This window comes from Falco biarmicus, chromosome 2, assembly GCF_023638135.1.
Source record: "Falco biarmicus isolate bFalBia1 chromosome 2, bFalBia1.pri, whole genome shotgun sequence".
NCBI classification, from domain to species: domain Eukaryota; kingdom Metazoa; phylum Chordata; class Aves; order Falconiformes; family Falconidae; genus Falco; species Falco biarmicus.
The window spans coordinates 6,530,202-6,542,832 of NC_079289.1; the positions used below are offsets into that span (position 1 = coordinate 6,530,202).

At 40.3% G+C, this 12,631-nt stretch overlaps 1 protein-coding gene across 1 annotated transcript; it reads right to left on the minus strand.

Annotated features, from left to right (window-relative positions):
- Positions 1-4,295: 4,295 nt before the first annotated feature.
- LOC130144288 (taste receptor type 2 member 40-like) lies at positions 4,296-9,110 on the minus strand. Its single transcript, XM_056327718.1, is given in 8 exon segments — positions 4,296-4,730; positions 4,732-4,842; positions 4,845-4,897; positions 4,900-4,992; positions 4,995-5,063; positions 5,066-5,123; positions 5,125-5,261; positions 8,729-9,110. Coding segments are annotated over 8 exon segments (1,338 nt in total).
- Between the last annotated feature and the right edge of the window lie 3,521 nt (positions 9,111-12,631).

The window sequence follows — 12,631 nt, forward strand, 5'->3', positions numbered from 1 at the left end:
AGCCAAAGTGAAGGGCATGGATCTGTGCAACTTCTCCTTCATTCTCTCCCTTCTCAAAAGCCCACACAAATCACTGTAGCCACCATCCATGCTACCGCTATGTTTTCCGATGGCAAAAGTTGTCCCTGTCCTCTCACACACAGATAGGCTCGACACTGGAGAAGGGATATGGGCCTCCCAGGGTGGGAACAAGCAAAGTTTTAGGAATGAGACAAAATCCTCCGAGCTCTGAATTGCTTGTAAGTGTCCGGAACTCTGGCTGTAAAATTCTCCGTGCTCTTTTCCATTGTAGCTTGCCCAGTAAGTGATAAAATTATGATTATTTTGACCAATTTAAAGTTCTTTTTGTGTCATTGCAAAAGCATATGTATTAGGAAGGCAAAATGGCAGACTGAAAATAATGAAGCATTCAGCTAAAAAGTGATATTAACATGAAGTTAATTTGTGTTTTTTAATGTTCATAGATAGTCAAAACCAGTTGCACGTTCATTCAGGAGCCAAACTTTTTTTTTTCCATTTCTTTTTCCTTTCCCCCCCTTTTTTCTTTTTTCTTTTTGTTTTTTCTTTATTCATTTTTCTTTCATTTGTTTCTTTTTTTCTTTGTTTTTTTCTTTTCTTCCCTTTTTTGTTTTTCTCATAACCCTTAAAACCCATGTTTGTATGAAGTATTTGTCTGACAGATTCATGAACAGCATTATTTATACACCTAACTAAGCTCCAATGACCTCCCATACAGATGTCCTCAAATGAGAAACAAATAGGATAAGAAATATTGAGGGGAAGAGGGATTAGCTTTGAGAAGTATTTTGTAACATTGAAGAAATTGTCCTTGTGATATTAATGAAATGAAGGCTGAGCATTAAGATAGGGAAGACAATAAATAAATAGAGATAAAATCCCAGGTTATAATCCTATTATAAAATCTTCCAAAAGGCAGAACTTCTCTCCAGACCTTGCAGGAAGGTGGGAAGTCAGATTTCAAGAAAAGATCGGTACAATGTGGCATCTTCACTGAACCTTATTTTGCTATTGAAAGTAACCAAAATTAATCAGAATAAATTAGCACCATGATGCTGTCAGATTCAAAGAAGGTCGAAGGCTTCATGGTCACTGTTAGAAAACTGGCGATAGAGAAAATCAGAGCTTCAGTGACATTTCTGAGAACATCTGTTCTGGGAACCCTGGAGCTGACAGTGCTGCCTTGTGTACCTCTGCAGGGAGGCGATTAGCAACATGGAGAACACCAACAAATCAGAAAGAAAGAGGAAGACTCCATGGTTAGCAGAAGTGAGATATTAATATTAGAGACATCAGAGTTCATACCTGCCACCCAGCTGATGATTTGCTCGGGCACAGCCTGTGATCGATCCTGGCAAAAGGAAAGATGTGACAAAGCAGACCAGCAGCTGAAACCCAGAATGTCGGTAGTAGCTCTTTGCAAGCCTCATGAAGATGCTACTGAGATTACAATCCCTTAATTTCTGCACAACAAAACACTGCTTTTTCTGGAAAGAATACTGTGATGAATCCTGACCTACAAAAGCAAGCACCATGGTGCTGAAAACTAAAAAAGTTGAGGAGAAAAGTTTGGGTTTCATGTAGTTCAGTACGAACAACTGCACTAACCATCTTTTTCATCATCCTTACAATGATCTTGGTGCTGCCATAGCTACTGGCCTGACACGAACTGCAGGCAGTGTTTTCCTATTCATGTTGTCTAAATTTCATGCAACTTGCAAACTTCCAGAGGAAATATACTGGTAAACTAAGCCTTATTTTCAATCACCATATAAACAATTCTTAGACAATGAAATCTCAACAAAGTTCTTTTTGTATCTTTTTTTTGTGAAAAAACAGTAATTGCCAAAACATTCAACAGATTTATTTATCTGCTTTTTGGGATAAACTAGTTATAAAAACAAGCCTGCTATAATTTGGTGCATGACATTTTCTTGTGAAATAATAATCAGAAAGCTTTTTTGAAATGTACCAGAAAAAGAAGGCTAGATCTGCAGAGAATACAGATAATGATTTTAGGAAGGGAAAGGTTGAAATCCAAAGAGCAGGGTAAGATCAGAAAATAAATGGAAAACTGCATCCACTGTGGAAGAAGACATGAAAATAAATTGAAGCTTGGGGGAAGGATAGAATAGTAAAGGACAAAACTAATTATTTACCAATTCAGTCATTTAAAATTCTAATTTATGTAGCCACCTATTTCACTCTATGCTGTGTATAAAAAAACTTTCATCAACACAATATAAGGACATCAAGTGCTTGAGCTTTGTCCACTTCTCCCCTGGAAGCACTGAAGGATATTTTATTAATCATTGCTCCTACTTCACATCTCCCCCTCCTGAAGGTGAGGAAGCAGTGAAAAAGCTGAGCAGGAGTTGTTATTTTCATACTTGACTCTGCTCCCTTTCCTTGAGGCTGCCACCAGAAATGGGTTTTATGAATACCTAGAGATAAATTAATTCATTGGGGAAATGAATTTTACCCAAGCTTCCTGATCCGGTTCAAAAAACTCAAAACCCATTACTAGTACCACCCCAAAAAGCAGAAAAAGACACAAATAAAAAAAAAAAAAAAGAAAGAAAAGAAAAGAAAAAAACAACCAAAAAAACCAACCCAACCATCCAAAACAAAAAAAAAAAAAAACCAACCAAAAACCAAATACTGCAACACCAAAGAACCCCTCACTTCTTTCAGGAGGCTTTCTTTTTATGATGTTGCCAGCTGGAAAAAAAGACCAAAAAAGTTATCACTGTGTGACTTTTCTCATCTGGGTCCATGTTGGCAGGGCATGCAGCTGTAGCGCAGGGTGGTGGCTTGGCAGGGCTCTCGAGGGGCTGTGGGTTTCTCTCCATGCAGCACGCAAAGCACTGGACATTATGTTAATCTTAGTTTTACGACATGTTGTACTGCACCTCCAAACGTGTTTATGAGTTTAATCAACCTTCCTCCCTGGTATGCAGTTTGACCCCACTGTTTACACATACTAATAATCATATCACTTCGTATTACACAGTGCATTGATTTATGTCTCCTATTAACATACGTTTTGTTGTAAAAAATATTTTAAAGTATCAATTAAAAGTATTATGTTCACCCTTTATCTAATATTGCTAAATACTGATTTCAAAGCATTTTATAAAGCATAGTATCCAACGTTTCAAAAATCGAAGCCGATACACTCCAACAACTGAGTGAATTACCCTGCTCATTACTTTTATAGATGGGACTGAAACTCTCACGATTGTGATTTATAATCTAGCATTATCTAAATTCCTGCAGAGAGGATATACAGCATGAAAATACCTGAGGTAAGCTAAGAATTTCAGACTAGAATCATCTAACACATTATTTGATAAAACACGACAGGATTTCTGGAACATATTTCATCAACCTCATGTGAAACTTCATAGTAACATAAAATATTAAAAGAGAACAGCCTTAGAAAGAACTCGCAACTACTCAAAGCAACAGCAAATCACCTAAAAAGGCAAATTTGTGATCAGAACAGTCAACAAGAAGGAGGTTTTCTACAGTGGACAGGTAGATCTATGTACTTGCATCTATCTACATTTTAATCACCACCTTATAATACACTTTCAAGAAAACGAAATGAAATAACATAAAATATGTTTTGAACATAAGTATCCATTTTAAAGGGGTTTTTAACCACTAAACTGCTATATACTTACTGGAATCCTAACAAAAATAAACCTGATTTAAAATATAATTTGATTATATTAATTGGCTGTATGTTTCCGAATCTTAATCTTCCCTTAGGTTACATTTTAGCTGATTTTTCATGTTTAGAAGCATATTCTGTTTGCATGTCATACTAACCAAGGCTTGTACAACATGTCTTTAATCCAATTTTAATCTTCTCAGGTGAAAGATCCTTTAGCAGAGAACTGATACTGGTGAGCTCTGTAAATTTTGTCTCTGTTTTAGCCCCATTTTCTTCAATTCAAATGTATCATTCAGTGTCAGTCTTAAACTGAGACTCTGAAATCACAAAGCATGCTGTACTTGCTTTCTTATTCAAGTGCATTGCTGTCTTTCAGTGCATTTTTATTCTCAGTCTGTTAAGTAAGATTGAAGGAGCAAGAGTGGTGTAGGAGAGGCAAAAACGCATGTTATTTCAGATGTTTCAAAATGTTAAGGAGGTTTAATCACAGAAACCTCTGGAAGAAGAGTTACTGACTAAGAAAAAAGATGGTGAAACAATACATAAATTAAAAGTCTTGATTTCAAGTCTGTTACCGGAGAGTGTTTTTCTCAAGTTATAATATGGAGCTTAGAGTCATATTTTCCAAATGGCACTTCAAATGCTGGCAAAGGATCCCAAATGCCAATTTCAGTTCTGAATTGAGTATGATAAGGATAACAGAGTGTATGGAAGGATATGCACCAGTTACAGCTAAGGATACTGCAACTTTCACAACATCTTTCCTTTGAGAAGTTGACAGTATTAACAGAATTTGAGCTACAAAACTGGAAAGATACAGGATCAAGAAAGAAATAATGGATTTATTGGCAGCTAGGTGCACATTTATCAAAGGATTCCTGAAAATATCTACATAAAATTGCATCTTCTTTGTGTGTTTCCACAGAGAAGTAATTAATAGAGCTGAGGTTACCACAGATAGTACTAGAAGAAAAAAACAGTCTGCAAGGTAAAGAAGCAGCAGGCAGAGATGTGAACTACCCCAGTCAGTATATACATGCTGTGCTATTTTCTCTACAGTTCCCTGCTGAGCTGCAGCAGTAAGCGCTGGGTGTAATCCATAGTAGAAGAGAAGTCACAGAAGAGATCACCAGATCATCACTGGAAGAATCCATGAGACCATCCCAGCTGTTCTGAGCTCGATTCGCAGCAGCAGCCATTAGATGACATTATTTTCACACAGCAGAGTACACAGAGCCAGGTACTGAACCATGAACTAGTATGGTTTACAAACATTTATACAGTGCCAAAAGCTTGTACATGAAAGCCAACTTAAACTCATGTACAAAGTAGAAACTATGAACGTGCGTCAGTATGGTCACCTCAAGATGAATCTTGACGTGCTCAGAAAGATCAGGATCCTACCAGCAGAAGACATCTTTTTTGCTTTTGATCCACTTAATGATATTAACAGTTGTAATAAATCTATTTCCAATAAAACCAACAACAACTTCAATAGCTACAATACTTATTGAAATTATAAGAACTGGTGGCAACACCTTGCTGGTTTGGTCACCTCTGCCTGATTAGCCTGTGGAGCTGTGCAGGATGTTGAGCAGACCTGATGGTATCTGACTAACCCCAGCTCCAGACATCTGGAGGAAAGACATCTGGAAATGGCAGTGGAAAATAATTGTTGGTGTCCTTGCTGAACATGCAAATCAAAGAAGGATTTAATAATTTATTCTAACCTTTTACACGCATAAGATTTGCCTACACTTTTCCTAAGGGATGTGGAATAGCCAGTGTATTAACCTCCCCATTTTTTGGTTGGTTTGTTTGTTTGGGTTTTTTTTTTAAGACTTTGACAACAGGGTAAGAGGCAGCCGAGGTCATTTGGCCACTGGAAAAAGTCTGAAAGTTCTTTGACAGTAAAGTATTAATTGTTTTTCTGGAAAGTTGACATATACTTCTGGCATCCATTTCTCGACAGAGTAAAATGACTCACAATAAAAGGGAGATCAAGCTTCTAATCTGAATGTGGTAAAAACTTCAAGTTTTTGTTGAACTGTTCAGAAGAGAAATAGCTAACTTAGATTGGTATAAGTACATTTCTTCATTAACTTATTGAAATGAAAAAATGGATTTAAAATCTCTATAGCTTTTGCTTCTTGTCAATACTTCATTATTATTAAACATACATTGCAGTTTAGGTCCCTGTAATTTCAAAGACTAGGAGGGTTTTTTTCTTAAAAGGTAAGCATACTTTCTTCATCACAACAATTCAATTTAAAAAAAATAAATAAAAGAGAGAGACACATATACAAAATATTGTCTATCAATTTGAGATTTTAAAAAGCCCAGGGGAAAAAGCAAGCCAACAAATCTAAACTAAGAATACATTGGTATGTTTACTTTTTCTATCATGTTCTTCACCGAAAGTATTCAAAATAGTGGAAATGTCACATCTTACTAAAATATATATATATATATATATATATATATATAAAGAAGTGTAACTCAATGACTACCATATATTTTAAAGTTATATGCATAAAGCTGCCTGTATGCTGTATACGCGTTACATAATTACAATAGTCAGTTACCCCAAAAATGTAGCCAGTAATTTACTCAAGGGAACATGACAATAACACTTTATTTTTATGCACTTACAAAAAACAGCACTGCAATTATAAAGTAGAAGAAACTACAAGGGAGGATACAATCTAAAAAAATAAATGACTAAATTGGATTCCCAGCTGCTTTAACAGCTACAAAATTCTATTCTATCTTCATATTCACTATCAAAAATAAGATTTTTAAAGAAAATCTTATCTAATCTTTACCTACCCATTTCATTTTCCTCTAAGCAAGGCCAAAAATGGGAATAATGACTTGAGACACGAAGGAACATTCATTCCTTGAGGAGTTCCACCAGCTCCTCCAGAAAGAAGCCACCACACAAACTATGCACCCTGGTAATATTTAAGGTTTTATAGATTCAGGTAAAGGAAAGATCCTGTCCCTCAGTGCTCTGTCAGTGGCCTTTGACTAATGTGCTCTGCTCCCAAGAATGGCTTCTAAATAAATATTTTCTTTTCCTTTATCTCCTTAAGAGCTTCCTGATGGACTATACTAGTGCTATCACCTTCGGGGATTCTCTGAAGGATGAGTCCACTGATGGATGCTGGTGACACATACCTGCAAGCACCAAGATACAAAAGCCCAGTTTATGGATGACAGCAACCAGGACTTGATCATACCTGATGCTGCATCATCATAGTCTCCCTTCCTGGTATGCAGTTCCTGGAATTCTTCTGTTCACCTTCTTGCCCTTTCTTAACTTCACAGAAAGGGTTGCCACATTACTGCTCTTTAGTAGACTTCCTTATGAGCTACATAGTTAATAGTCATGCTCAGACCAGGTTTAACTGGCAAAGCAGACACAAAAGACCCTAGAATATGTCACAGTGCCTTGAATTTATCCTCCAGGAGAGCGTTTGGGTGAATTTATAAAAGCAGTTGAGCCACAAAGTAAAGCAGAGACTAACAATTTTTAAAACCAATCTTAGGACAATGTTAGTGTGACACAAATAGTAAATACTGAAGAGAAGCATCTGAATTTATGTTTTCCCTTGAAGATAAATCTCACTGTACTCAGAGAAGTCAGGTTCAGCTTACAGGATAACAGCTTTCCTCTTTTGATTCATGGATTCCAATTAACAACGGTAATTAATACACTTTGCACAATCACTACAATGATTTTAATTGTTGAAGTAGTTAGAGACATTATTGTCTCTAGTGGAGGAAACAGTTTCCGATTCTTGTAAAACACTGCCTGTTCAGCTCATTCAGAGATCCATGAAGCATTAACTGGTATCTGGTTAATCTTTTGGCATTTTACTGTGATCAAGAAGCATATGAATATGATACTGGAAGATTTATTTCTGTTATTGTTCAGGAAGATGCATATCTTGGAAATGTCACTGATGAATCATCCCCAACTACAGTCACTGTTTCATAATTTTTAGTGAAAAGTAATTGTCTATGGCTGGATTGGGGATAGGAAAAATTTTAACACATTCCATAGGACTGGCTTTTTCTTCTCATAAAGTTGATGCTACTATTTTTTAAAGCAAGAGCTTTAATTTTGGTGTGAGATGACAGGTACTTAGACTGCCATCACCCTGTATTGTCATCCTCGAATCCTGGAATCCTAGAATGGTTTGTGTTGATAGGGACCTCAAAGATCATGTAGTCCCAACCCCCTGCCATGGTTGCTCAGAGCCCCGTCCAGCCTGGCCTTGAGCCCTGCCAGGGATGGGGCACCCACAGCTGCTCTGGGCAGCCTGGGCCAGCGCCTCGCTGCCCTCACAGGGAAGGGTTTCTTCCTCATATCTAATCTAAATCTCCCCTCTTTCAGTTTAAAGCCATTCCCCCTCGTCCTGTCACTGCCTGCCCTTGTAAAAAGCCCCTCTCCAGTGTCCTTGTCGCCCCCTTTAGGCACTGGCAGCTGCTATAAGGTCTCCCTGGAGCCTTCTCCTCTCCAGGCTGAACAACCCCAACTCTCTCAGCCTGTCTCCATAGGAGAGGTGCTCCAGCCCTCTGGTCACCTCTGTGGCCTCCACTGGACTCACTCCAGCAGGTCCATGTCCTTCTCATGTTGGGGGCTCCAGAGCTGAGCACAGCACTGCAGGTGGGGTCTCATGAGAGCAGAGTGGAGGGGGAAAATCACCTCCCTCAACCTGCTGGCCACACTGCTTTTGATGCAGCCCAGGATTTGGGTGGCTTTCTGGGCTACAAGCACACACTGCTGGACCATGTTGAGTTTCTCTTCCACCAACACTCCTAAGCCCTTCTCCTCAGGGCTGCTCTCAATCCATTCTCTGCCCAGCCAACTCACATGCATGACCTTGCAGTTGGCCTTGTTGAACTTCATGAGATTTGCATGAGCTCAACTCCCAATCCCATTAAAGTCCCTCTGGATGGCATCCCTTTCCTCCAGTGTGTCAACCACACCACACAGCTTGGTGTCATCAGCAGACTTGCTGAGCATGCACTCAATCTTATTTTGGTCGATGCTGCTGACAAAGATATTAAATAGTGCCAGTCCCAATATTGACCCCTGAAGAACGCCACCTGTCACTCGTTTCCATTTGGACATCAAGCCATTGACCACAACACTTTCAATGCAACGATCCACCCAATTCCTTATCCACCGAGTGGTCCATCCATCAGGTCCTTGTCTCTCCAATGTAGAGACAAGGATGTCATGTGGGACAGTGTCAAATGCTTTGCACAAGTACAAGTAGCTGACAGCAGTTGCTCTTCCCTTATCCACCGGTCCTGTAACACTCTTACAAAAGGTCATCAAACTTGTTAGGTACAATTTGACCTTAGTAAAACAATGCTGGGTATCACCAATCACCATATTTTCCACGTGCTTTAGCTTAGTTTCCAGAAGGATCTGCTGATCTTGCCAGGCACAGAGGTGAGACTGACTGGTCTGTATTTCCCTGGAACTTCATAATTTCCCTTTTTGAAAATCAGGGGTATGTTTCCCTTTTTCCAGTCAATGGGAACTTCACTGGACTGCCATGACCTCTCAAATATGATGGATAGTGGTTCAGCCACTTCATCTACCATTTCCCTCCTGACCCACAGATGCATCTCATCAGATCCCATGAAATGAATTCCCTTAGATGGTCTCAGACCTGATCTTCTCCTGCAGCAGGTGGTTCTTCATTCTCCCAGTCTCTGCCTTTACCTTCTGTGACTTGAGCAGTGTGGCTGCAGCTCTTGCCAGTGGAGACTGAGGTGAGAAAGTCATGGAGTATCTCATCTTCCTCCATACCCTGAATAACCAGGTCTCCTGTTTCCTTCCAGAGAGGACCCACATTATCCCTAGTTTCCCTTTTATCAAAAATATACCTATAGAAGCCTTTCTTGTTGCTCTTGATGTCTCTGCCCAGATGGTATTCTATCAGGGCTTTAGCTTTCCTAAGCTGATTCCTGGCTGCTCAGACAATTTCTCTGTATTCCTCCCAGGCTACCTGTCCACCCCTGTCCACCCCCTTCCATGCCTGTAGGCTTCCTTTTTGTGTCTGAGTTTGCCCAGGAGCTCCTTGTTCATCCATGCAGCCTCCTGGCATTTTTGCCTGACTTCCTCTTTGTTGGGACGTATCACTCCTGAGTTTGAAGGAGACATTCTTGAATATGAAGCAGCTTGCTTGGGCCCCTCATCCCTCCAGGGCTTTATCCCATGCTACTCCACCAAGCAGATCCCTGAAGAGGCCAAAGCCTGCTCTCCTCAGGTCCTGTATAGAGAGCTTGCTGTGCACCCTCCTCACTGCCCTAAGGATCTTCAGCTCCACCATTTCATGGTCACTGCAGCCAAGGCTGCCCCTGAGCTTCCCATTCCCCACCAGCCCCTCCTTGTTGCTGAGAACAAGGTCCAGCATGGCACCTCTCCTCTGGCACTTGGAGAAGGAAGTTACCATCAATGCATTCCAGGAACCTCCTGGATTACTCATGCCTTGCTGTGTTTTCCCTCCAACAGATGCTGGGGTGGCTGAAGTCCCCCATGAGGACCAGGGCTTGTGACCATGAGGCTGCTCCTATCTGTCTATAGAGGGCCTCATCCACCTGGTCTTCCTAGTTGGACAGCCTGTAGCAGACCCTCACTGTGAAGTCACCTGTTCCTCCCCTCCCTTTAATCCTGACTCATAAACCCTTGGTTGCATCCTTAGGTGGAGCCCCATGCACTCCAGCTGATCATTGACATAGAGGGCGACACCCCCTCCTTGTCTCCCCTAAGCATCCTTCCTGAAGAGCCTGTATTCTTCCATTACAACACTCCAGTCAGGAGCCATCCTACCATGTCTCCGTGATGCCAATAAGATCACAGCCCTGGAGGTGTGTGCATGTCTCTAACTCCTCTTGTTTATTCCCCATGCTACGTGCATTTGCATAGTGGCATTTAAGTTGGGCCCCTGATGGAGCTGACTTACTGGCTGGGTGGCAGAATTCCTCTGTGCTGCTCTTCAGGTGCTCTCCTGCTGACCCGTGATTCCTCTCCAGGCCCTGGGCATCTCTTGCTGGCACTGACATCAAACTGGTAGGAGTGGGATGGATTGAGGTTCCCCTCCCCCAGCAACTTTAGTTTAAAGCCCTCTTCTCCAGCTTGGCAAGCCTATGACTGAAGATGCTCTTCCCCTTCTCTGACAGATGGACCCCATCAGCCCCCAGCAGACCAGGTTCCTCAAAGTGGGTCCCATGGTCTAAGCAGCCGAACCCCTGGCTTTGGCACCAGTCCTGGGACCGTTTGTTGATTTGCCAGATTCAACTGGCCCTTTCAAAGCCCTGTTATCCTCATTGATCTCTCTGCATGCTGAAATGTGTCTTTTGGTGCCCTCATCAACACCAATTCAAATGTGGATCAAATTCCAAAATGTGAAGCTTTGTAACGTGATAACTTCATCATATTCAGAGGAAAAAAAACCAAAAAACCAAACACATTCCAAACAAAATCCAACATGTTAGAGATGGACATCTAGAATGTCTGTGCAGCTGAACTCTATTTCAACCTGAGAGCCAGGGTTCCCATCTCATGGAGACATGAAATGTGTAAAGGCTAGTCCGTGACTTAGAAGTGAGGATGAGGTTAGGTTGCTTATCTTACATGAGCATGGGGAAGCACTCCCAACCCTGGCAATTTACATTTAACTTTAATAGTCAGTCCTTGGAACAGCAGAGCTGGCAATATTCTGCATTGTAACAGGGTTTGGATGACTAGCGTAGGTATTGATAGTGTATCATCTGAAGTGTGGATCTTGTACATCGTAAGTCACAAGCCAGCAGTGCTCTAGATCAACCTAACTGCAGTGCCAGGATCCTGCAGTCTCCCTCCTGTCTCCTGCCTAAAAGCAAAATACCCAGCTGTAATCCTGGAATCTCATTTGGGATTATACCTGGAGAGAAAAACGTTGGAACAACTTCAACTTTTTACCCATATTCTACTGATATTGTAAGGTTTTTTGTTTGACTAGTGTCAGCCATTTGCTAACTGCTAGTATGTTGCTTTACCACAACTAAATTAGAAGACTTGCAAAACAGTCCAAGAGCTGAAGAATTAATGTTACGTTAATGGTAAACATTCAAATCCCTAATAGAAATGACAAGGAGATGAGAATAACTTAGGTTTTGCTCATACTGTGAGATTAAAAAAATAAAGAAAAATGTTTTATTTTGAGTTGGAGTAAGGACGCTGCTTTCCAGGCAATTGTAGTAAGTTTAATTCCAGTGGAGAAAGCAGCTACAAGAGCCTCACAACATTTGTTCACCTCTACATCATTAACTCCTTAGTAAATGAGGTTTTTGCAGCCCATAGGAAATTGCACACAGCGATTATAATGCATTGTGTCATGAAGTCTATCGCTCATTGAAATCTCTGAGCACTGGCATAAGACAGTGAACTACTACTACAACTAATATACTTCTAGTAAAATAATTGAAAGAAACAAAACATGGGGAATACTTCTTGTACAAGACGCAGAAACAGGCAAAAGAAAACTTGCAAAGAAAATTATATGGAACACCCATCAACATCTGGGTTTAAGGAAGTGCCCAGAAGCAGCATTCTTGGCTCTATTATCAGCTGTTTGCATCCATGACACTTTCCAAAACGGTTTACCTGGTGTTCCTCACATATTTGGCAAGACATAGAAGTCTTGTAAACCTTAATAATATATACTGTGCTAAACAACAATAAATTATACTGCCATTTATCACATTCCTGACTTTATATTACAGAAAGAAATAATGTTGCAAAATAACTAAAAAATGTGTGTGAAAGGGTGATAATCTATTTTACCATTTATTTGCAAGTTTTCATGCTGCTCTCATTATTGTACTGGAGATAATGTACTGTAATTTTCAGTACAACACAATTAT